At 45.1% G+C, this 26,875-nt stretch overlaps 1 protein-coding gene across 2 annotated transcripts in view; it reads left to right on the forward strand.

Moving 5' to 3' along the window:
* The window catches only part of LOC122919690 (disintegrin and metalloproteinase domain-containing protein 10-like), a 293,071-nt gene that overhangs the window by 180,562 nt on the left and 85,634 nt on the right, over positions 1-26,875 (forward strand). For both annotated transcript variants that reach the window (XM_044268875.1, XM_044268879.1), the window contains 2 exons: positions 14,998-15,167; positions 24,497-24,668. In XM_044268875.1, the coding sequence (XP_044124810.1) occupies positions 14,998-15,167; positions 24,497-24,668 (342 nt within the window). The remainder of the gene's footprint in view (positions 1-14,997; positions 15,168-24,496; positions 24,669-26,875) is intronic.

The raw sequence follows: 26,875 nt of genomic DNA on the forward strand, positions 1-26,875 counted from the left end.
AACCGAGTGTTGTGTCACGGGTACCCTACATTCATAGGACCTTCACACCGGACCCCACTCATTGCACATTTCAAACCAGTCTTCATGTCCTCTTTGCAACCCATTTGGCCTATTACCAATAGGACCGACTTCTGTCTTTTGGGCAAAGCTGGGCAGTCCGCATCTAGGGAGGGTGACATTAGGGTCAGAGCATCAGCTAGGGTGACGAAGAGAGATTGACAGGGTTACCTAGGGTTTCGACCCAGCACTGTATCTTTCTGTCTGAGTACTTACGTACGCTTCATCCTGTCTGTCAACATATTTTTGCTGTCCCTATATACGGTCCTCTCCTATCTCCGCCATCTATTAGGAGATTAGTGTAACCAGTGGTTACAAAACCTAGTGTTTGAAAATAAAGGGCCTATAATTTTATCTTTAATATGTTATTAAATGTTAAGTTTTAACTTAAATAAGCTACCCACTACTTGTTAATATAATTTTTTGGGATCTATAGGGTCTAGCCTATCAGATATTATCATAGTCTGACCGACTATAATAGGTTGTGTTATCGTTGTATATGGCAAAAATGGTAAAATGTCACCTGAGAATATAACAGACAATTTTTTTAAATTTAGATCCCTGTCACCTATGCAGAGCAGGGGTTTATTCACGGCAAACATTGTAAAATGTCACCCAAGAATGTAACAAACGCTTTTGCACCCTGCTCCCTCTTTTGCTGTACTGGTGCCTCTATGCGACCACCGCCTCTTCCTCCAAACTGCACACGTCACTCGCATGACCTTGATTCCATGTGGGGTCTAGTACCTCATCATCCTCCACATCATCTTCCACCCACTTTTTACCCCTGCCCCCCTTGTCGGTCTGCAGACTGCAGAAAGCCGCAGAAGGTGGCACCTGTGTTTCCTCATCATCAGAGACGTGCTGTGGTGGTCTTCCCATGTTCTCATCCTGAAACATAAGTGGTTGGGCATCAGCGCACTCAATATCTCCTCTTCTGGTGCAGGGCTATGTGGATGGCCCACGGAAACCCTGCCAGCAGAGTCATCAAAAAGCATAAGAGACTGCTGCATGACTTGGGGCTCAGACTGCTTTCCTGATTTGCAAGGGGTTGAGTTGAAAGACAGATGGCCATGGGCTGTAGGTGCCAACTCTGATCTTTCAGCAGGGGACTGGGTGGGAGACAATGTGAAGGAACTGGAGGCACTGTCAGCCACCCATTCTACTATCGCCTGTACTTGTTCTGGCTTCACCATTCGTACTGTCCTAAATGCAGTGTGGGCCGCAAATGTACTTTCTAGTGCAAAAGATGAGCATTTGTCATCCAACAATGTAACAGAAGAATTAGTGAAATGTATTTACTTGTCCACTATGTAGTGCAGGGGTATATCACAGCCAAAAATTGGTGAATTTCACCTGACAATTTAACTGATGAATTGGTGAAATTTATTTCTCTGTCCACTGTGTAGAGCAGGGGTATATCACAGCCAAAAATTGGTGAATGTCACACAACGATGCAAAAGACGAATTAGTGAAATGTATTTCCCTGTCCACAATGTAAAGCAGGTGTAAATCACAGCCAAAAATTGGTGAATTTCACCCTGCAATGTAATAGACAAATTAGTGAAATCTATTTCCCTGTCCACTATGTGGAGCAGGGGTTATATCACAGCCAAAAATGTGGGAATGTTACCCAACAATGTAACAGACGAATTAGTGAAATGTATTTCCTTGTCCACTAGGTAGAGCAGGGGTATATCACAGCCAAAAATTGGTGAATGTCTCCCAACAATGTAACAGACGAATTTGTGAAATGTATTTTCCTGTCCACAATGTAGAGCAGGGGTATTTCACAGCCAAAAAGTTGGGATATGTCACCCAACAATGTATCAGACAAATTAGTGAAATGACTTAAAATTACATAAAATACGCAAAAATGTTAAATAATAATCTTGATCTAGGAGGTGGAGGTCCATGTTGAGGAGGCGGTGGACGTAGCGGTGTAGGTGGAAGCAGTGGTGGAGGAGGTAGCCAACACTGTTTTTTTGTTTTAATTTTAATATAATTTTTTGTTTAAATTAGGGTACACCCCAAACCATTGGGAAATCTAAAAAATACAACAATGAGAAAATGCGCTGGAGTATAACAATGGCTGGGTAAGGCCGGTATACATGTCTATTCTGAACAAAGATACGGACAAGTCCTGTGGGATCCATGCCTGGTTAATTTTAATGAACGTGAGCTTGTCCACATTGGCTGTAGACAGACGGCTGTGCTTGTCTGTGATAACGGCCCCTGCCATGCTAAACACACATTCAGACAATACACTGGCTGCAGGGCAGGCCAGCACCTCCAAGGCGTAAAGGGCAAGCTCAGGCCATGGGCCTAATTTGGAGACCCAGAAGTTGAAGGGGGCAGACCCATCAGTCAGTATGTGTAGGCGTGAGCTCACATACTGCTCCACCATGTTGCTGAAATGCTGCCTCCTGCTAAGATGTTCCATATCAGCTGGCGATGCTGGTTGTTGTGGTGTGCTGACAAAGCTTTTCCACATTTCAGCCATGCTAACCCTGCCTTCTGAGATGCTGGCGGTGCCCCAGCTGCGTTGGCGACCTCTTCCTCCTCCTCGGCCTTCGCCTTGTGCTTCCACTGTAACCCCGCTGTCAGGTGGGAATGCCACCAGCAGCACGTCTACCAGCGTGCACTTGTACTTGCGCATCTTATGATCACGCTCCAGTGACAGAATTAAGCTGTCCTCTGTGAGATGTATATCGTCTGTGTCCTCTGTATCCCCCAACCATGCACCAGTGATGCCCATGAGCTGGTTTTGGTGCCACCCTGCCGTGAACACGGTTCCTTTTCCTCCATCTTCTCCTCCTCCACCTCATCATCCTCCAGAACTGTGCCCTGGCTGGACAATTGTGTACCTGGCGTATGTTGGTGCAGGAACCCACTCTTGAAGCCACTTGTGAATGACTGGCCTGAAACCCTTGTAAATGATCCCTCTTCCTCCTCCTTCTGTGCCACATCCTCTTCCATCTTCGCCCGAAGCGTTTTTTCAAGGAGGCAAAGAAGTTGGATGGCAACACTGAGAACGGCGTTATCGGCACTGGCCATGTTGGTGGAGTACTCGAAACAGCGCAACAAGGAACACAGGTCTCGCATGGAGGCCCAGTCAGAAGTGGTGCTGTTCCGCCGAGCGACTCACCCGTGCATGCTGCAGCTGAAACTCCACTATCGCCTGCTGCTGCTCGCACAGTCTGGCCAGCATGTGCAAGGTGGAGTTCCACCTTGTGGGCACGTCGCATATGAGGCGGTGAGCGGGAAGGCCGAAGTTATGCTGCAGCGCTGACAGGCGAGCAGCAGCAGGGTGAGAACGCCTAGCGTGCACAGGCGGCCCACACTTTATGCAGCAGCTCTGACATGTCGGGGTAATTTTTAAGGAATCTCTGCACCACCAAATTCAGCACACACGCCAGGCAAGGGATGTGCGTCAAACCGGCTAGTCCCAGAGCTGCTATGAGATTTTGCCCATTATCGCACACCACCAGGCCGGGCTTGAGGCTGACTGGCACAAACCACTCATCGGTCTGTTGTTCAAGGCCAGTCCACAGCTCCTGCGTGGTGTGGGGTTTGTCCCCCAAACAGATAAGTTAAAACTGCCTGCTGTCGTTAAAACTGCCTGCTGGGAACGACGTCCTGTGGGACAGCCACCGCCATAAGGCTTTTAAAACTCTGTTTCCACCAGATAGAATGACAGCATTTCAAAGCCAGGAATTTTGAAATGCTGGCATTCAGGGCTAGGGATCGCGGGTGGGTGGGGGGGTACTTCCTCTTTTGATAGAGAGCTGAACGCTTCCATGGGACATTGTAGAGATGCTTGGTGACCCAGGTGGTGGCGTTGCTGGCACATACTCTGTTTGCGGGGTGGCAAGTGTCACTGTCACTCCAGAAGGGGATGGAGAGGCCGAGACTGCAGCAGAAGAGGAAGCAGGAGGAGCCAGAGACCTTTCTTGGTTTTTCAGGTATCTACTCCAGTGCAGCTCGTGCTTTGCACTTAGATGCCTGGTCATGCAGGCTGTGCTCAGGTTTAGAAGGTTTATGACTCGCTTCAGGCACTGATTTTGCACCCTGCTCCCTCTTTTGCTGTGCTGGTAGCTCTGTGCGACCATAGACTCTTTCTCCGAACTAGACAGGTCACTCGCATAACCTTGATTCCATGTGGGGTCGAGGACCTCATCGTCCTCCACATCATCTTTCACCCAGTCTTCACCCATGCCCTCCTTGTGGGTCTGCACACTTTCGAAAGCCACAGCAGTTGGCACCTGTAATTTATCATCATCCAAGACGTGCTGCAGTGGTCCTCCAATGTACCCATCCTCAATCATAAGTGGTTGGGCATCGTTGCTCTCAATCTCTTACACTTGTGGGGCAGTGCTATGTGGATGGCCCTGGGAAACCCTGCTAGCAGAGTCATCAAAAAGTAGAAGAGACTGCTGCATGACTTGGGGCTCAGACTGCTTGGCTGATTTGCAAGGGGGTGAGGTGAAAGACTGATGGCCATGGGCTGCAGGTGCCAACTCTGATCTTTCAGCAAGGGACTGGGTGGGAGACAATGTGAAGGAACTGGAGGCACTGTCAGCCACCCAATCTACTATCGCCTGTACTTGTTCTGGCCTCACCATTCATAGAGCCGCATTCGGCCCTACCAAATAACTCTGAAGGTTCTGTCGCCTACTCGCACCTGAGGAAGGTGTTTCACTTGTGCGGCTAGCTGGCACAGATCAAACACGTCTTCTCCCTGCAACAGGAGCTCCACGACCGGGGTCACGTCCCTTATTTGACGCTCTCCTCATTCTTTGCGTTCACCCACCAAACTAACAGATGGTTTGTGTCAGGCGACAATGTAACCGCCAATAGTCAACAATTAAGTTCACCAACAGTAAGGCAGTGCCGGTGTCATAAAGAGGAAAAATTTATTGAGGTCACACAACAGTGTGACAGGCGAATTTTATACAATTTATTCAGGGTAAAAAAAAATGTTAATTTGTCAACCAACAATGTAACAGCAGTATTGACTGGTTGTATTGGACTGTCAGAAATGCAGCAAATGTAGTATCTTGGACAAAATGGGTGTTTTTTTAAAATCAGAATATAACTGCAGTATTTAACGCTTGTATTGAACTGTCACAAATGCAGCAAAGGCCCCAAATGTAGTACTGTATCTTGCACAAAATGGGTGTTTTTTAATACCAGAATATAACAGCCGTATTTAAAGCTTGTATTGGACTGTCACAAATGCAGCAAAGGCCCCAAATGTAGTATCTAGCACAAAATGGGTGTTTTTTTTTTTTTTTTTTAAACCAGAATATAACAGCAGTATTTAACACTTGTATTGAACTGTGAGAAATGCAGCAAAGGCCCCAAATGTAGTATCTAGTACAAAATGGGTGTTTTTTTTAAAACCAGAATATAACAGCAGTATTTAACGCTTGTATTGGACTGTGAGAAATGCAGCAAAGGCCCCAAATGTAGTATCTAGGATAAAATGGGTGTTTTTTTTTAAAACCAGAATATAACTGCAGTATTTAATGCTTGTATTTGACTGTCACAAATGCAGCAAAGGCCGCAAAGGTACTTTATGGGGAAAAAAAAAATGTGGATTTACTGATTTTATTTCACTATCAGATTTGCAGTGCAGGCTGCAAAAAGTGCTTTCTGTCCAAAAAAATATATATATATATTATAATTTTTTTTTTTCACCCACAATTAAATATATGGATTTAACGGCTTTTCTTTCACTATCACAAATGCAGTGCAGGGCGCAAATGTACTTTTTAGCAAAAAAATAATAATTTGTCTCCACATAATCTAACAGATGGATTAACTTGGATGGTACTTTACAGAAAAAAATGTGAATATATCACCCCCTGGATTCCCTATATTATTTTCCCTTCCCCTGGCACATATGCAGTGCAGGTGCATTGAACTCACACAAAATGGCCACGATGCCCACCTAACTAACAGACGGATAAAACTTATTTTTCACTGGGCTCAGGGCAGGGTACAAAAATGTTGCACTGCACTCGCAAAACAAAATCGCTGTAGATCGCAGAGTTAATAACAACAAGTTGTGATGTGATATCAGATTCTTTCCTATTCTCTCCCTCACAGCAGAAGCATCCTATTCCTACACTAGTAAGAGCAGAGTGACGTGCGGGTTATATAGGGGCTGGGTCACATGCTGCACTGGCCAATCAGAGCCATGCCATTAGTAGGCATGGCTGTGATGGCTTCTAATGGCACACAAGTTAAACGCTTGTTGATTGGCTGCCCTGCAGCCTTTCAAAAAGCGCCATTAAATCGCCGAACTCGAACCCAAACTTTTACTGAAATGTTCGGGTTCAAAAAATCCAAAAGTTCGGTACTAACCCGAACTTTACAGTTCAGGTTTGCTCAACCCTATATGCGACGAATAAGCATGTGTTGATATGATGGAAGAGGAGGAGAAGGATGAGGAGAAAAGGAAGATGCAACCATATACCCTTGTTTGTGGTGGAAGGGAATACAGTGTATTTAGTACATCATAAACAACACATTTAAATTGACTTAATGTTCTTCAGCTTTCCTCTGGTAGAGAAGTCATGGTCAATCCAGGCCTTGTTCATTTTTATAAGAATCAACCTGTCAGCATTTTAAGTTGACTGGCGGATACTCTTATCTGTTATAATGCCACCAGCAGCACTAACTACCCGCTCAGACAAAATGCTGGCGGCAGGGCAGGCCAGCACCTCCAAGGCGCCGTAGAGCGTCAGTTCGCAGCTTGGACACCCAGTAGTTGTAAGGCTCTGTGGGATCATTGAGGACTCTGACACGGTGTGCTATGTACTCCTTCACCATCTTCCAAAATGTTTCCCTCTGTAATGATTTGCTCTGGTAGGCAGGGTAAACGGACACGATACAGAGTCAAGACCACGGTTGAAAATACAAAAGTCCAGTGTTTATTCACAATGCTTTACAAAGTCCTGTATTTAGTTCACACAGCAAGAGCTCCCAAAATAACATAAATCAGCTTGCAGACCACAGCAGGCTTTAGGGCGCCTGACTCCCAGCAGGCGGCTCTCATGCAGCTCTCAGCCTTGCAGTATGGCGGATCTCCTCAGCTCCCAAAAACAGAGATTTCACATCTCCACTATCACTTGGAGGAACATTCCACATCCAGCTGAGCTGCTGGCTGGGTTTTTAAACCCCAGCCCAAAGCCTGGCCTGGACATGGGAAACAGCCACCCACCCTGCTCTTTGGCTTCTCCCAATAAGAACCGGCCCGGATTGACTTTACAGCCACACTAAGCAAAACAGTGTCAGTGAGCACTAGCTGCCGCTGACACACAAAATTGCCGGTTCTTATCTCACCGATGCCAGGAACCTCGGTGACACGTACCTTCCGTCAATGACGGACCCTTGCGCCTTCCTACACCTCCTTGTGACACTAGGGTGAGGGTGCTGGCAGGGTATCATGAAACTGTCCCAGGCTTTGGAGAGTGTTGCCCTGCCTCTGTTGGGACTGCTGTGTGCTCCCCTTGTCTCCCTTCCTTGGTTGGCCAAGGAACTATGGACTCTGCCACCAGCGTTGTAAGATGGAAATTTTGGGAGCAATTTTTCAACAAGGATCTTCTGGTATTGCACCGTTTTGCTTGTCCTCTACACCAGAGGAATGAGAGATGAGAAGTTCTCTTTATAGCGGGAGTCAAGAACAACCAGTAATCCGTGTTGTCTAAAATGTGCATAACGCGCAGGTCGCAGGAAAGTCAGCCTAACATAAAGTCAGACATGTGTGACAGAGTACCAACAGGCAAGACTTCGCTGTCGTCATCAGGAGGATGACTCTCAATCTCCTCATCCTCTTCCTCCTCTTCTGCCCACCCACACTGAACAGATGGAATTAAACTTCCATGGGTACTACCCTCTGTAGCAGAGGCAACTGTCTCCTACTCTTCCTCCTCTTCATCGTCCAATTCGCGCTGAGAAGATGAACTGAGGGTGGTCTGGCTATAACCCTGTGTAATGTCTTCCCCCATTTCCACCTCTTCCACATGCAAAGCGTCATCCTTAATTGTGAGTAGCGAGCGTTTGAGTAGACACAGAAGTGGGATGGTTATGCTGATAATAGCTTTATCACTGCTCATCATCTGTGTTGATTCATCAAAGTTTCTTAAAACCTCACAGAGGTCATACATTCATGCCCGATCGTCGCTTGTGAAGAGCGGAAGCTGACTGGAAAGGCGACAACCATGTTGCAGCTGGTATTCCACTACTGACCTCTGCTGCTCACAAAGCCTGGCCAACATGTGGAATGTGGAGTTCCAGCGCGTGCTCAAGTCGCACAACAGCCGATGAGCTGGCAATTTTAAGAGCTGCTGCAGCATTGACAGACCAGCTGAAGCTGTCAAAGACTTGTGGAAATGTGCACACACGCGGCGCACCTTCATCAGTAGCTCAGGCAAATTGGGGTAGGTTTTGAGAAACCGCTGAACCACAAGGTTAAACACATGGGCTATGCATGTAATGTGTGTGAGCTTGCCGAGCTCCAAAGCTGCCACCAAGTTACAGCCATTATCAGACACAACCATGCCTGGTTGTAGGTTGAGTGGCGAGAGCCACAGCTCAGTCTGGTCTCTTATCCCATGCCACAACTCTGCGTCGGTGTTTGTCACGTAAGAATATCAGCTTAAGCACAGCCTGTTGCTGCTTCCCCACTGCAGTGCTACACTGATTCCAGCTACCGACTGATTACTGACTGGTGCAGCATGCGGATAAATCGGAGGTGGAAGTGGAGGATGCGGAGGAGGAGAAGTGGGGTTTGGAGCCACTAATGTAGGTGCTGGCGGAAACCCTGATCGGCATAGGACCCGCAATCCTTAGCATCGGTAGCACCTATCCCAGGGTACAACTCGCTCCCGGCCTCCACAACATTCACCCAGTGTGCCGTCAAGGAAATATAGCATCCCTGGCCGAATGCACTTATCCATGTGTCCGTGGTTAAGTAGACCTTCCCAGTAACTGCGTTGGTCAGGGCATGTGTGATGTTACGGGACACATGTTGGTGTAAGGCAGGCATGGCACACCTTGAAAAATAGTGGCGGCTGGGGACTGTGTAATGTGGGACGGCCGCTAACATGAGGCTGTGGAAGGCCTCAGTGTCCACAAGCATAAATGGCAACATTTCCAGGGCTAGTTATTTGGAAAGCTGCGCATTTAGTGCTATGGCCTGTGGGTGGGTGGCTGGGTATTTTCGCTTGCGTTCAAAGGCCTGGGGTAAGAACATTTGGACGCTGCGCTGGGACACAGAAGTGGATGTGGTCGCTGATGGTGCTTGCAAAGGTTCAGGTGCAGGGCGGGAGGCATCCCGCCTTGCGCTTTCGACAGGGGATTGGTCAGCACGTAACATAGGGGAAGAGGAGGCAGTGGTGTGACCCGCACACACAGATTGTAAACCCAGGCATTTGTCCCACTTATTACGGTGCTTGGCTGCCATGTGGCGGATCATGCTGGTGGTGGTGAGGTTGCTAGTGTTCACTCCCCGGCTCATTTTCGTATGGCACAGGTTTCAAACCACTATTCTTTTGTGGTCTGCACTTTCCTCAAAAAAGCGCCATGCTGCGGAACATCTACCCCTTGGCAAGGGAGATATTCACAAGAGGGTTCTTTGTGAAACAGTAGAGGGCCTGTTTGGTATGGCCCGCCTTCTCCCTTTTGCCACCCCACTGCCTCTTCCAGCCTGTTGGGGTGCTGCAGATCCCTCCCCCTCTGTACTGCTGTCCTTGCTTGGCTTTCCACCTTCCCAGGTTGGGTCAGTGACCTCATCGTCCACCACCTCCTATTCCACTTCCTTACTCTGATCATCCTCCTGATTTGCTGACCTAACCACAACCTCAGTGTTTGCCAACTGTGTCTCATCCTCTTCATAAACCTCTTGAGACAGTAATTGCGGTTGACTCATTGGTAACTGTGTCTCATCATCATCCACCTCATTAAAAACTAATTGCCGTTCCCCACCGCTATGTTCTTGTGACTGTGGATGCTCAAGAGGTTGAGAATCAGGGCACTATCTCATGTCCCTCTTCAAGCGTGCTTGGCGAGGGGGCCAACTCAAGTAATGGCGATGAAAAGAGGTCCTCGGAATATCCTAGTGTGGGATCACATCTTTGGCCAGACTGTACATGGTGGGAGGAAGGAGGATCAGTGTGAGGACTGTGTTCACCAGACTCCTGGCTACTGAGACTGGACTTGGTGGAAGACAGGGTGGTGCTTAACCGACTGGAAGCATTATCTGCTGCAATCCAACCGACCACCTGGTCGCACTGGTCCGACTTCAAGAGTGGCGTCCTGCGCCGCCCTGAAAACTATGTATTGTGGATGATTATTTTTCTTGTGCTCTGGCAGCAGGCACAGTTTCTCCGCGCCCTGGGCCACGGCCTCTGCATGCACCATCAGCATCACGAACACTTTCCCGTCCCTTACTGCTCGCCTTCTTCATTTTAAATGTGGTATATGCTTGAAAGTATGTCAGACGTACAGTAGCATAGGATATGGAAGTGTATGCGCAAAAAAAATATGTACTATGTTACCAAAGGTATTTGTGATTGGGAAACGTTATAGAGGACAGATACCACTGTTTGCAGTGTCTACGGGAAAAGTGCACTGGAAGTCACTTATATTTTAGGGATGTGCACACTTTAAACAGGAGATGCGGCGCGGATAATTTAACTGTCCGCAGCGGACACTGTCTATGGAAAAAATACACTGGATGTCACTGATATTTTAGGGATGTGCACATTTTAAACAGGAGATGTGGCGCACCTGATGATGTGTTTCAGCCAACCAATTACTGTAATGCCAGTAGCCAACATGGCTACTGGCATTACAGTGAGAGCAGCACTTACCTGCATATTTTTGGCTGCGTAGCAGCCAAGAAACATGCGGGGAGGAGACTCAAGCATGGCGCTCGAGCACATGCAGTACTCTGCTAAGTACCGCTATGTGCCAAGCATCAAGATGCTCGAGCCAAACAGATGTTCGGCAGAGGTTGCTCGATCATCACTACAAGGAAAATATTTGAGGTATTGTCCCTGGAGACCTGAACGCAGATATAGAACTATTTGGATTCCTGAAATAGATGAACATGGCCAGATGACCTGTCTCAATGTGATATTAGAGCCAGTCTGTTTTTCCAGTGCTCTGATGTCATCTTGTGACGAGGACCTTGTCATAAAACCCCTATCAAACACTGTATAAACAATCTTATTGTACATGAACAGAATAGACTATAAGACAAGAAATCCTACAAGTACAATGAAGATTAATTATGAAATACAGATGTAGCTGAGCTAGACTTAATAGTTAACGCGTTAAGTAAACAATGGCAAGAAACTGTTAAGTGATTTTTTCAATGTATTTCAATGGCTTTTGTCATGAGATTACACTGTGACGTATTATCAGAGTCAATTTTAGCTTTTATACATCTGTATAGAGCAAATTATATATAGTGTAAATTAACATCCATTAATAAGGAATGAGTACAAACCAGATTCCCAAAAAGTTGGGACACTAAACAAATTGTGAATAAAAACTAAATGCAATGATGTGGAGATGGCAAATGTCAATATTTTATTTGTAATAGAACGTAGATGACAGATTAAACGTTTAATCCGAGTAAATGTATCATTTTAAAGGAAAAATACATTGATTCAAATTTTCACGGTGTCAACAAATTCCAAAAAAGTTGGGACAAGTAGCAATAAGAGGCTGGAAAAAGTAAATTTGAGCATAATGAAGAGCTGGAAGACCAATTAACACTAATTAGGTCAATTGGCAACATGATTGGGTATACAAAGAGCTTCTCAGAGTGGCAGTGTCTCTCAGAAGCCAAGATGGGTAGAGGATCACCAATTCCCACAATGTTGCGCAGAAAGATAGTGGAGCAATATCAGAAAGGTGTTACCCAGCGAAAAATTGCAAAGACTTTGCATCTATCATCATCAACTGTGCATAACATCATCCGAAGATTCAGAGAATCTGGAACAATCTCTGTGCGTAAGGGTCAAGGCCGTAAAACCATACTGGATGCCCGTGATCTCCGGGCCCTTAAGCGACACTGCACCACAAACAGGAATGCTACTGTAAAGGAAATCACAGAATGGGCTCAGGAATACTTCCAGAAACCATTGTCAGTGAACACAATCCACTGTGCCATCCGCCGTTGCCAGCTGAAACTCTACAGTGCAAAGAAGAAGCCATTTCTAAGCAAGATCCACAAGCTCAGGCGTTTTCACTGGGCCAGGGATCATTTAAAATGGAGTGTAGCAAAATGGAAGACTGTTCTGTGGTCAGACGAGTCACGATTCAAAGTTCTTTTTGGAAATCTGGGACGCCATGTCATCCGGACCAAAGAGGACAAGGACAACCCAAGTTGTTATCAACGCTCAGTTCAGAAGCCTGCATCTCTGATGGTATGGGGTTGCATGAGTGCGCATGGGCAGCTTGCATGTCTGGAAAGGCACCATCAATGCTCCCATCCAGACGTCATCTCTTTCAGGGAAGATCCTGCATTTTTCAACAAGATAATGCCAGACCACATTCTGCATCAATCACAACATCATGGCTGCGTAGGAGAAGGATCCGGGTACTGAAATGGCCAGTCTGCAGTCCAGATCTTTCGCCTATAGAGAACATTTGGTGCATCATAAAGAGGAAGGTGCAACAAAGAAGGCCCAAGATGATTGAACAGTAAGAGGCCTGCATTAGACAAGAATGGGAGAGCATTCCTATTTCTAAACTTGAGAAACGGGTCTCCTCAGTCTCCAGACGTCTGTTGAGTGTTGTAAGAGGAAGGGGAGATGCCACACAGTGGTGAAAATGGCCTTGTCCCAACTTTTTGGGGATTTGGTGACACCATGAAATTCTGATTCAACATATTTTTCCCTTAAAATGGTACATTTTCTCAGTTTAAACTTTTGTTCCGTGATTTATGTTCTATTCTGAATAAAATATTAGAAGTTGGCACCTCCACATCATTGCATTCAGTTTTTATTCACGATTTGTATAGTGTCCCAACTTTTTTGGAATCCGGTTTGTATATACACATAAGGGTTAATATTTTAAAAAAATAATTATTTGATTTTTATATGTGGTTGTTACATGTATGTACTGTACATATGTAAGTTAGAAAACTTGGCCAATGTCAGGATTTATATTTACACAAGAGAGTGCCATGAGCTACCTACAAATATTTGGTAGCCATGACACTCTGTTGAGCTGGATGTAGAGCAACAACAAATTGGACATGTACTTATTGATCACAATTAACATAAGCAATAAAAACAATACAAAAACAACAGAAATGCACCAGATGGGAAAATGCATAGAAAACACTCAAACAAAAAAAAAACAAACACACAAAAGAAATACAATATACGGTATCTAAATCTATCAAGAAACACGGGTGCATACTGATTCTTTGATACTCCATATACATTGAGAAGTTAGAATCCACCCCAGGCTTTATCAGCAATTTCGAAGTGACCCATCCTACACAAACATTATAAAATAATGCAGTATTTGTAAGTCTTGAGGAGCTGCTGAGGAAGAGTAAGCTTTACTACAAAACGCATCTGCCATTTGATCTTATAGGAATATCGCTTGACTATTGAAGAGGGATAGATCTGACATTAATCTTGAATTAATAGCGCTGTTGGCAGCCCACACCGTCCCACAGGATACATACAGTGGCAGATTATAATGTATGTATGGGATGTTCCGGTCGGCAGCCCAAGCCCGGCATCGCAGGGGGGCCCAACGCCGACCCGAACGCCCATATACTGCTGCGGGGCACATTCCCTGCCCCGCCGCCTATCACCACCAGAGGCTTCAAGCCTAGTAGGCCTGAGGCCTACGTGGTGGTAAAAGCCTGGCGCGGCTTGCGTAGTGACGTCGTTGCGTGCCTATATATGGGCGCACGCAGGGCTTTTATGTATGCGCACCTGCCTCACCATTCCGGACACAGGTAAGTATTGGCCTTTATTTTTTATTTTTTGGGTTGTTTGTTTTTTGTGTGTGTGCCAACTTTGGGGGGCAGAGGAGGACATATTACTACAGGGACAGTGGGGGCAAATGTTTCCATGGGGGCAAATTACTTAATTGGGGGCAGTGTGATGGGCAAATTACTTAATTGGGGGCAGTGTGGTGGGCAAATCACTTAATAGGGGGCAGTGTTGGGGCAAATCACTTAATAGGGGGCAGTATGGGGGCAAATTACTTAATGAAGGCCAGTGTGTGGGCAAATTACTTAATGGATGGCCGTGTCGGGGAAAATTACTTAATGGGGGGCAGTGTGGGGGGGGGGGGGCAAATTACTTTGTGGGGGAAAACTACTACATGGGGAACAGTGTGGGGGAATTACTAAATGGGAGGCAGTGTGGAAAAAATACTGTATGGAGCAGTGGGGGCGAATTACTGAATGGAGCAATGGGGGGGAATTGCTATATAGGTGAAGTGTGGTCAAAATTATTGTATTGGGAGTGTGTATAGGAAATTACTATATCGGGGGCAGTGTGGGAAAATTACTATATGGGGATAGTGTGGGGGAAATTACTATATGGGGGTAGTATCGGGGTGTTGCTATTAGGGTACATTAGTTTTGGGGACACTATACAGGCATTATTACCTGGAGCACAAGATAAGGTGTTATTATTACTGGGGGCACTCTAGGGGACATAAATGAATATATCAGAATAATAAAAAAAAATCTGAAAATAAGACAAGATTCAAAAAAAGTTTCGTTATTTCACCACTAGATATTTTGCATACAGTCTTAAAATTTTATGTTAGTTTCTATCCCTCGCTGCACCAAAACTGACCCATGTGAATATTCACTTGTACCTGCCATCTTCTGACCTTATTCTGAAGTATTTTAAATACAGCATATGCATTATGTTTCCACAGGGAATAATGGAGGCATATGTTCTAAGTTTTCCAAGTTTAAAGATGCATCTGACACTGAACAATCACTGAACACAGGCATAGTAACTATACAAAAGTATGGGCAATATTTGCCACCAAGACTGATCCATATTACTCTGGCACATGAATTTGGACATAGCTTGGGTTCTCCTGTAAGTAAAAGTATATATTGTGGTGACAAGTTTTCTGATGATAACTACTGTATATATATTATGTTGGGATTGAGAATATTTGACTGTGATTTATACAGAGAATCAGGATGCATTTACACAACCGTTTTGAGAACAATGGCAGTCTATGGATGTATTCACAGACAGTGAATTTTTTTTTGTTTCTCATATATCTCACATGTATTTCAAATAACTACAGTAGTAAGCAGCATTATATTTTGTCAAAAAGGCAGAGATGTATTTTATGATATGGCAATATGACTTTTAGAATCAACTGAATGTTTTTCTGTTTTATCCTGTTTACACATTGCACTTTTCATATGTATGGATTTAGTCTGAGATTTTGACTATATATTGATGGTTGATTCATAATATGAAATGTTGCACTTTATATAATTTTATATGGGGATGATACACTCACCTAAAGAATTATTAGGAACACCTGTTCTATTTCTCATTAATGCGATTATCTAGTCAACCAATCACATGGCAGTTGCTTCAATGCATGTAGGGTTGTGGTCCTGGTCAAGACAATCTCCTGAACTCCAAACTGAATGTCAGAATGGGAAAGAAAGGTGATTTAAGCAATTTTGAGTGTGGCATGGTTGTTGGTGCCAGACTAGCCGGACTGAGTATTTCACAATCTGCTCAGTTACTGGGATTTTCACGCACAACCATTTCTAGGGTTTACAAAGAATGGTGTGAAAAGGGAAAAACATCCAGTATGCGGCAGTCCTGTGGGCAAAAATGCCTTGTTGATGCTAGAGGTCAGAGGAGAATGGGCCGACTGATTCAAGCTGATAGAAGAGCAATGTTGACTGAAATAACCACTCGTTACAACCGAGGTATGCAGGAAAGCATTTGTGAAGCCACAACATGCACCTTGAGGCGGATGGGCTACAACAGCGGGAGACCCCACCGGATACCACTTATCTCCACTACAATAGGAAAAAGAGGCTACAATTTGCACAAGCTCACCAACATTGGACTGTTGAAGACTGGAAAAATGTTGCCTGGTCTGATGAGTCTCGATTTCTGTTGAGACATTCAAATGGTAGAGTCCGAATTTGGCGTAAACAGAATGAGAACATGTATCCATCATGCCTTGTTACCACTGTGCAGGCTGGTGGTGGTTGTGTAATGGTGTGGGGGATGTTTTCTGGGCACACTTTAGGCCCCTTAGTGCCAATTGGCCATCGTTTAAATTCCACGGGCTACCTGAGCATTGTTTCTTACCATGTCCATCCCTTCATGACCACCATGTACCCATCCTCTGATGGCTACTTCCAGCAGGATAATGCACCATGTCACAAAGCTCGAATCATTTCAAATTAGTTTCTTGAACATGACAATGAGCTCACTGTACTAAAATGGCCCCCACAGTCACCAGATCTCAACCCAATAGAGCATCTTTGGGATGTGGTGGAAGAGGAGCTTCATGCCCTGGATGTGCATCCCTCAAATCTTCATCAACTGCAAGATGCTATCCTATTAATATGGGCCAACATTTCTAAAGAATGCTATCAGCACCTTGTGGAATCAAAGCCACGTAGAATTAAGGCAGTTCTGAAGGCAAAAGGGGGTCCAACACCGTATTAGTATGATGTTCCTAATAATTCTTTAGGTGAGTGTATGTGTTACATGTGGCAAGTTATTAAGTTCTCCCTTTGCACTAGGTTTAGTTAATTCTTTATTCCCACCCCCGACTTTATTGGAGGTGTGACTTGTATTTAGTAGGCTAGCAAAGGGAGTCTCATTTGGTTTACGGTTAAGAACACACCTGTGTTCGAAACTCGTCAACTTTTGCTTGGGTGAAGGATTGTGTCTATGTGAGTTATTTGCTACAAGAAGAAATAAAGTTTCATTTTGAGTGCTGGAACAATTTTTCCTTATTTTTCTAGTTGAGAGATTTGCCTTGCCCTGCACAGGCAGGGCTGAGACTCCATACAACTGAAGAGGGCCATTTTTAAATACCTTTTTTCAAAAAGGCATTAGTGAAAAACTGTCAGTGAAAAACGTTTTACACATTTTTAATGGCCATTTTTGTCACGTTGTATCACTTCAGCAAATAGCATTTATTATGTAGCGAAAGATAAAGCAAGCCACTTTCTAATTTATTAATTTTTTATCCATATTGCTTCCTTTGCTGGCTGGGTTCATTTTTCCATCACATTATACACTGCTCATTTCCATGGTTACGACCACCCTGTAATCCATCAGTGATGGCCAGCACGGCCACACTATAGGAAAAAATGCCAGCCTGTCTGTCTGGTAGTCTGGACTGTGGGAGCTCCCATAGTCTGGTGCTTTTTCCTATATTGTGGAAGCCCGGCCATCGCTGATGGATTGCAGGGTGGTCGTAACCATGGAAACAAGCAGTGTATAATGTGATGGAAAAATAAATCCAGCCAGCAAAGGAAGCAAAATGGATAATAACAGTACATTAGTAAGTGGCTTGTTTTATCTTTCATTGCATGATAAATTCAACTTACTGAAGTTACACAACCCTTTTAAGGAGAATTATCTACATAGGGAGAATTTATTAGCAAAAGACACTTCAGCAATGACAACATTCCAAGCTACAGTGACAGGGGGGAACCAACTCTCCTTAGGGAGAGAGCACCTTTATCAGTGTGAGGAGACTTAGGCTGGGATCACACCTAAGCATTTTACAGCGCGTTCCTACGTGCTGTAAAACGCTCAACAGGCAAGAACTAATGATTCCCTATGGGAATGGTGCTCACCTGAGCGTTTTACACCGCGTACGATCGCGCTGTAAAACGCCCGACGCCCCAAGAAGTACATGAGCTTTTTTGGGGCGTCTTGTCACGCGTTCCCGTACATAGACTTCAGCGGGAACGCGTGACAATTGGCGTTCTCTTGTCTCTGTATGTGCGATTGCAAACGCCCGTACAATCGCAAACGCTCAGGTCTGAACCCAGCGTTACAGGCCATACATGCTTCTCTGGAATTCTGGGAGGGAAGGGATGCAAATGAGCTCTTAACAAGCTCTGCCTCTAATGCCCCCAGATGTAAGGCAGCTATCCTATAAGTCAATGTTCAGCTCTTAAAATAAGCCTTGAGATATGACTTGGATATTAAATAAGCCAGCACCTCATCTGCAGACAGTTGTTTCGGGGTGATTGCCCCTCATCAGTGCAGAGCAGAGAGTACTGGCTTAACTGGGTGAGAGGCCTGTGTCTGGGTCAGAGAGGAAATAACTCTCCTTACATCTAGTGGCATTAGAGGCAGAGCTTGTTAAGAGCTCATTTGCATCCATTCCCTTCCAGAATTCCAGAGGAGCATGTATGGCCTATAAGTCTCCTCACACTGATTAAGGTGCTCTCTCCCTAAGGAGAGTTAGTTCCCCCCCCTAACCCGGACACAGGCCTCTCACCCAGTTAAGCCAGTACTCTCTGCTCTGCACTGATGAGGGGCAATCACCCCGAAACAGCTGTCTACAGATGAGGTGCTGGCTTATTTAATATCCAAGCTATGTCTCAAGGCTTATTTTAAGAGCTGAATATTGACTTATAGGATAGATGCCTTACATTAGAAGCAGAGCTTGTTAAGAGCTCATTTGCATTCCTTCCCTCCCAAGATACAGTGAGGAACAGAAGTATTTGAACACCCTGCAATTTTGCAAGTTCTCTCACTTAGAAATCACGGAGGGATCTAAAATGCACATTGTAGGGGCATTCCCACTCTGAGAGACAGAATAAAAAAAAAAAAAAAAAAATTTGGCCCACTCCTCCACACAGATCTCCTCTAGATCTGTCAGGTTTCTGGGCTGTCGCTGAGCAACACAGAGTTTCAGCTCCCTCCAAAGATGTTCTATTGGATTTAGGTCTGGAGGCTGGCTAGGCCACTCCAGAACCTTGATATGCTTCTTACGGAGACACTCTGTCAGGACTCGAACCCGTGGCCAGTCATGTCCCAGGCGGTAGCTCTACCCACTAGGCTACTGTCTCTCCTTGGACTATTCTCTTGCTAACTTCTAACTACCTCTCTTGTCCTTGCCTTGACCTGCTGATTATTCCAATCTCTTGCACCTGCTACTTCCCTATAAAACCCAGCCCTTTGCTGGTTATTGTGCCTCCAAGCCTGTAGCAAGCTTCCTCTCTGCTCCTCCACCACTATTGCTGTTTTACTCTTGTTGCCAACCCGGACCGTTTGACCTCGCTGATTTGCCGCCTGCATTGACTCACTGCTTACCACCGACCACGCCTCCGTCTACTCCTGCTGTTACCTCGCTGCCCTCTCTGCTGCCGACCCGGACTGATCAACCACGCTACCTGCCTCCTGCTTCTGTGGGCCTTTGCCACTGGACTCCATACTTCCAGCTCGGGTGTCCTCTGACTCAGGTGAGCCTCGATTGACACCATCCTTAACAGAATAACCAGCCCAAAAAAAAAATGGAGTCCGTAATGGCCACCCTGCGCAAGCAGGTGTCTGAGCTGCAAGAGTTCGGCACCACCTACCAAGAGAAGTTTTCACAACTCCAAGGCCAGGTACAGAGTCAACAGGGGGAGATCATTGAGCTCCAACGGCAACTCCTGGACGTACGCGGCGCGGCTGCAGACACCCGCATGCCACTACCCTCGAAATTCAATGGAGATCGTCGCCAGTACCGGGGCTTTCTCAATCAGTGCCGTATCTACTTCCGGATGCATCCGGCCCCCTTTTCCACTGACGAGAAGAAAGTATTGTTCATTGTTAACCTCCTGACAGACGAGGCCCTGGCATGGGAGTCTCCATACGTGGAAATCGATAGCCGTCTGCTGCACGATCTGGATGTTTTCATCACAGCTATGAGCCAGGTCTTTGATGACCCCAATCGCTGTGCGACAGCTGAGGCAAGACTACACAGTCTTCGACAGGGAAGACGCTCTGTCGCCGAGTACGCCGCCGAGAGCTGGGTCTCAGACACCAACTGGAACCCAGCTGCTCAAAGGAGCCAATTTCGGCGAGGTCTATCGGAGGCGATCAAAGATGAACTTGCCAGACTTGAAGCCCCGGATGATTTGGACAACTTCATTCAGGTGTGTGTCCGTATTGATCAGAGGCTCACCGAGAGAAGGAAAGAAAGGCTCTGGTTCCAAGGCGACAGACCCACTTACTCTTTCTCCTCTACTACCCAGCAGGTCGCCCAACCTCCCATCGAGCCGATGCAGGTTGACGCAGTGCGCAAGACTCTGTCCGTAGCAGAAAAGGAACGACGACTAGCCGAAGGCCTCTGCCTCTACTGTGGGGAGCCAGGGCACATTGCCATCAAATGCCCCAACAAATCCTGCAGAACCATTGCCGTCACTAAACTGCGAGAGCAGCGGCAGGCCACAACCCCACCGGTGACGGCAGAGACAACTGAGTTAGCAGCCACCGGGTCCCACTTCACCGTTCCAATTGTCATTACCATCGGGGATCGACAACTTCTCTGTTCCGCAATGCTCGACTCCGGGGCTGGCGACAATTTTCTGGATCTAACTTTTGCTCACGAGAACAACATTCCGCTTGTAACCAAGACAGCCCCCATCGATCTGGAAACGGTGGATGGGTCCCCACTCTCCTCGGGACCAGTTACACATCAGACCGCAGATTTACAGCTCCACATTAAAACCGACCACCACGAGACGATCCACTTCTCTTTGATTGTCTCCCCCAAGTTTCCGGTGATCTTGGGCATCCCGTGGTTAGCCACTCACAACCCTTCGGTGGACTGGGAAACCTGCTGTCTACGGTTCACATCCGAGTTCTGCTCTTCGAACTGTCCTGCTTCCCCAACGCCCAAAAAATCTATCATCTCGGAACCAACTGTCAAGGAGCTGTTGCCTCCACAATATAGCGAGTTTCAGGATGTCTGCGACAAAAAAAAATGCAGACAAGCTGCCCCCGCATCGACCATACGACTGCCCAATTGAATTATTACCTGGGGCTGAAATTCCCTTCGGAAGCATCTACTCCCTCTCGGAGCCTGAACTCAAGGCCCTGAAGGACTACTTGGACGAGGACCTAAAGAAGGGCTTCATTCGACCCTCCACCTCCCCCGCGGGAGCACCCTTTTTCTTCGTGGAGAAAAAAGACTCCTCTCTACGCCCTTGCATTGACTACCGCAAGCTGAATGATGTTACGGTAAAAAAAACGTTACCCTCTCCCCCTGATTTAGGAACTTCTTGAGAGACTCCGGGCGGCGAAAGTCTTTACGAAGCTCGATCTTCGAGGGGCCTATAATCTGGTTCGCATTCGCCCCGGGGATTAATGGAAGACCGCCTTTCGCACACGATACGGACATTTTGAATACTTAGTTATGCCCTTCGGACTTTGCAATGCCCCAGCCACTTTCCAACATTTCATTAATGACGTCCTTAGGGACATGCTGGATCTGTTCGTAGTGGTATACCTGGACGATATTTTAATTTTCTCGGAAAATCTCGAACAACATCGCAAACATGTCCGCAGGGTGTTACAAAGACTCCGTGAGCAGTCCCTTTACATCAAGCTCGAGAAATGCGAGTTCGAACAGACCACCACCCAGTTTCTCGGTTACATCATCTCCCCGGCAGGGGGGGTATGGATCCTCGGAAAATTCAGGCTGTAATAGATTGGCCTCCCCCTAAGAATGAAAAGGAAATACAGAGGTTTGTCGGCTTCGCCAACTTTTACCGAAAATTAATTCGGAACTTCTCAAAAATCATTACTCCAATCATTATTCCTGGACACCCGAAGGACAGGAAGCCTTCACTAAGCTTAAATCCCTCTTCACGTCTGCTCCAATTCTGATCCATCCTAATCCCGAACTGCCATTCACAGTTGAAGTGGACGCTTCCGACACCGCAGTAGGCGCTGTCCTATCACAACGTACGGGAGAAAAGATGCTTTTACACCCTTGCGCCTTCTTCTCTCGCCAAATGTCCCCCGCAGAGAGGAACTATGACATCGGTAATAAGCCTTTAAAGAGCTCAGACAGGTGCTACTAAGTTAGATTAATGAGTGGAGTAGAGGTGGACTTTTTAAAGGCACAGTAACAGGTCTTTGAGATCCAGAATTCTTGCTGTTTCTCAAGTGTTTAAATACTTATGTTCAGCAGTGCAAGATAAATAAATTCTTTAAAAATCATACAATGTGATTTCTCAGAGTGGGAATGCACCTACAATGTGAATTTCAGACCCCTCCATGATTTCTAAGTGGGAGAACTTGCAAAATCGCAGGGTGTTCAAATACTTCTGTTCCTCACTGTATAAGAAGCTAGGAATATAAAAAACACATAGGCTTAGGTCATTTTATTTTTTATTTTTAAAAGAGGAACTTTTTATGGGTCTAGACATTATAAAATAAGTAGCATGTTATGTAGGGCATAAAGCAGCGATCTAATTGCGCTTACTATTTTTCCTGGGCACTGCTCCGTTCGCCCACTGTGCCCCTGTTAAATTCTTCAGCCTGGTATGCTAATTAATAGCATCTAAACAGTGAGGAGGAGAAGCCAGGGTTTCTCAATGGGTGTCTCCATCTTCCTGGCTGTAGCACAGTCCAATCACAAAGAAGAGTGTCGCAGGCTCACAGCCAGGGAGAAGGCGATTTTATTTTTTTTCTCCATTTAGAAACAGGGCAGTCTCTTCCTCCTGATACAATGCTATTAATTAGCATACGAGGTGGGAGAATTCAACAGGCACACAGCGGGCGAACGGAGCGGCACCCCAAAAAATAAGTAAGCGCTATTAGATTCCTGCTTTATGCCCTACATATTTTATAATGTCTGGACCCATGAAAGTTCCTCTTTAAAGAAGCTGTCATTGTTTTTATCTTGGCTGCATATTTGAAAGATGCATTAAAATGCATTATGAATATGGCATAGGTATGGACAGTCCTGATCAAAAGACCACTTGAAAAATGGCAAAAAATCTTATTTTACATTGTTGGATCTTAACAAGGTTCCAAGTAGAGCTTCAACATGCAACAAGAAGAAATGAGAGTGAGACAAAACATTTTTTGAGCATTCAATTAATTGAAAATAACGATTAAACTGAAACAGGCTGTTTTTCAGCTGATCCAAATTTTAGGACCACATGCCTTTAAAAGGCCAAATCTGTGCAAAGATGTTGATTCATTGTCATTTTCTCTCAGGTAGTCACACGTTGTGATGGCAAAGGCAAAAAAACTCTCCCTTTTTTCTAATGTGGTCGGGTTGTTGAACTGCATAAGCGCAGTACACAATGCTACAGTACACAATGCCCGCAGGACAAGGGACTTCTTCCAGGAGAATAACATCACTCTTTGGGGATGGATGGCAAGGGAAGTTTACAAAAATGGACAACAGTTCCAGACAGTAAATGGCCTTCGTGCGGCCGTCCTCACCACTTGGAGAAATGTTCCCACTCACCTCATGGAAACGCTTGCATCAAGCATGCCGAAACAAATTTTTGAAGTGATAAACAATAACAGCGGAGCTACTCATTACTGAATTCATGTTTGGAAGTTAGATTTCTGTTTTGGGGGGGGTTTAGTTTTTTTTTTGGAGGTGTGGTCCTAAACTTTTGATCAGCTTAAAAGCAGCCTGTTTCAGTTTATTCGTTTTCATTAAATTGAATGCTCAAAAAATGTTTTCTCACTCCCATTTCTTCTTGTTGCATGTTGAAGCTCTACTTGGAACCTTGTTAAGATCCAGCCATGCTAAATATGATTTTTTGCCATTTTTCAAGTGGTCTTAAACTTTTGATCAGGACTGTATATTTGAATATGAACATGACATAGGTATGTTTGCATATAGATATGTTTTTTATATGACTAGTATATTTTTCACAATGCATTAAGCTTAGATGTTAACAAAATTTGGAGAAAATACAGCAACATCCATGCTGACAATGGCCTGATCATTGTATCATAGAGTTACGTAGTTGAAACAGTGACCTTCACAGATACTATGTATTTTTTATAGCTGTCCGCTGAACGGCTTTCTGACCCCATATGCATAGATATTCAATTTGGGCAAGCATACATGGGTTTTCATTGGGCAGAGAGGAAAAAGCCTCTAGCTATAAGGTATCTGAAATCATTGCTTTCAGTGGAATTAGTCAAATTCAACTATTGTAGATGTATGGGGCCTCCTAACTCTCTATACAAATGGGAGTAGACATGTTGAATTTTAACAATATCAATCTTTGTCCCCCTCTCACACTGAAATAAACTCGCATGCTTGCTTAGCCAGGTAGAACCTAGTATAGTGACGAAGAAAGAATTTGCTGACTTCTAACTTTAGCAAATTTGTAATGAAAAATGTCTGCTACCAAATATCTATTCATGTAGAGCTTCTCTTTTAGCATGATAAAAGCAATGAATGTGCAAACTTCACCGTCTCCAGTCCCAATGGAAATTATTTGATGTTTCCCTACGCCATGGATGGAAATCAGTACAATAATGACAAATTTTCTAACTGTTCAATTCATTACATCGCATCTCTTTTGAAAGTGAAAAAGGACAGGTGTTTTGTTGGTAAGTAAATTATCATTTCAATTTAAGTTGTAGGCTCTAATGTCGCGATATATTGTTCTATACAATGTATTGGGAAGCTGAAAAAAATTATTAATGGGGTGGAATTGGCAATTGTGCCATTGTTTTAAGGGTTTCATTTTTATGATGTTCAAATATGCCGTAAAAACGACATTACTTTTATTTAGGTCAATGTGATTACAGTGAAAGCAAATTTATTTATACATTTATTTATAAGTTTTTGTTATGTTTTAATAGTTAAAAAAAAACTTTCTTATATAATGTTTATGCATTTTTCTTGCACAGAGGTGTGTTGATATAATTTTGGAGTACTAATTGAAACAAACCCCTTGCAGTGTATTCTTGCAGTGTATTCACACTAGGAACTGCAGGTCTTCACAAGATAGGTTGTTCGGGTTCAGAGCTGAACCCTGATATTGCCCCGTTTTACCCAGGCAGGCCCTCTATATGAGCATCAGAGCATTTCATGCTCCGATGCTCTCCCATTGTTTTCCTTTGCCCTGCGCTGAATTGCACCTAGCAGTGTAAAAAATTATAAACAAACAGCTCTTGCCCTTCGGGATTACATAGTAACATAGTAACATAGTATATAAGGCCTAAAAAATACACTTGTCCATCCAGTTTGGCCTGTTATCCTGCAAGTTGATCCAGAGGAAGCCAAAAAAAAATAATGTGAGGTAGAAGCCAATTTTCACACTTAAAGGGTTTCTACCACTTGCATATCACATATTTGGTGATCAGACACTAGCGATCCGCTAGTGTCTGATGTAGCTTACAAGCTAATTATTACCTTAATCCGTTCGGCCCATACCTCAAAAAAAGCACTTATATCTTTATGCAAATGAGCCTCTAGGTGCTATGCAGGCGTTTTTCCAGCACCTAGAGGCTCCGTCTACCTTGCAGTTTGCCGCCCATCGCCTCGCTCCAGCACGCCCATCTTCAACTCTATTCGATCCTCCCCCTGCTTCTGCCTTCCGAAATCTCGCGCCTGTGCCGTTCGTCGCGGCATTCGGCGCAGGCGCAGTCAATGTCTGACCGCTCCGTGCTCAGACATTTCCACTGCGCCTGCGCCGATGACATCGGCGCAGGCGCAGTGGAAATGTCTGAGCACGGAGCGGTCAGACATTGACTGCGCCTGCGCCGAATGCCTCCGAATGCCGCGACGAACGGCGCAGGCGCGGGATTTCTGAAGGCTGAAGCAGGGGGAGGATCGAATACGGTAAGAGATGGGCGTGCTGGAGCGAGGCGATGGGCGGCAAACTGCAAGGTAGACGGAGCCTCTAGGTGCTGGAAAAACGCCTGCATAGCACCTAGAGGCTCATTTGCATAAAGATATAAGTGCTTTTTTTGAGGTATGGGCCGAACGGATTAAGGTAATAATTAGCTTGTAAGCTACATCAGACACTAGCGGATCGCTAGTGTCTGATCACCAAATATGTGATATGCAAGTGGTAGAAACCCTTTAAGGGGAAAAAAATTCCTTCCCGACTCCAATCAGAATAACTCCCTGGATCAATGACCCCTCTCTAGTAGCTATAGGCTGTAATATTATTACACTCCAGAAATACAGCCAGGCCCCTTTTGAATTCCTTTATTGTACTCACCATCACCACCTCCTCAGGCAGAGAGTTCCATAGTCTCACTGCTCCTACTGTAAAGAATCCTCTTCTATGTTTGTGTACAAACCTTCTTTCCTCCAGACGCAGAGGATGTCCCCTCGTCACAGTCCTGGGGATAAATAGATGATGGGATAGATCTCTGTACTGCCCCCTGATAAATTTATTTTATTTATTATTATATTTAAATGGTTATTAGATCTCCCCTCAGTCGTCCTTTTTCTAAAGTGAATAACCCTAATGTTGATAATCTTTCAGGGTACTGTAGTAGCCCCATTCCAGTTATTACTTTAGTTGCCCTCCTCTGTACCCTCTCCAGCTCTGCTATGTCTGCCTTGTTCACAAGAGCCCAGAACTGTGCACACTACTCCATGTGTGGTCTGACTAGTGATAGTGGTAGGACTATGTTCTCATCACGGGCATCTATGCCCCTTCTGATGCAATCCATTATCTTATTGGCCTTGGCAGCAGCTGCCTGACACTGGTTTTTACAGCTTAATTTGCAGTTCACTAAAATTCCTAGATCCTTTTCCATGTTAGTGTTACCCAGTATTTTACCATTTAGTATGTACG

This window comes from Bufo gargarizans, chromosome 1 (assembly GCF_014858855.1).
Source record: "Bufo gargarizans isolate SCDJY-AF-19 chromosome 1, ASM1485885v1, whole genome shotgun sequence".
In the NCBI taxonomy this organism is placed as follows: Eukaryota; Metazoa; Chordata; class Amphibia; order Anura; family Bufonidae; genus Bufo; species Bufo gargarizans.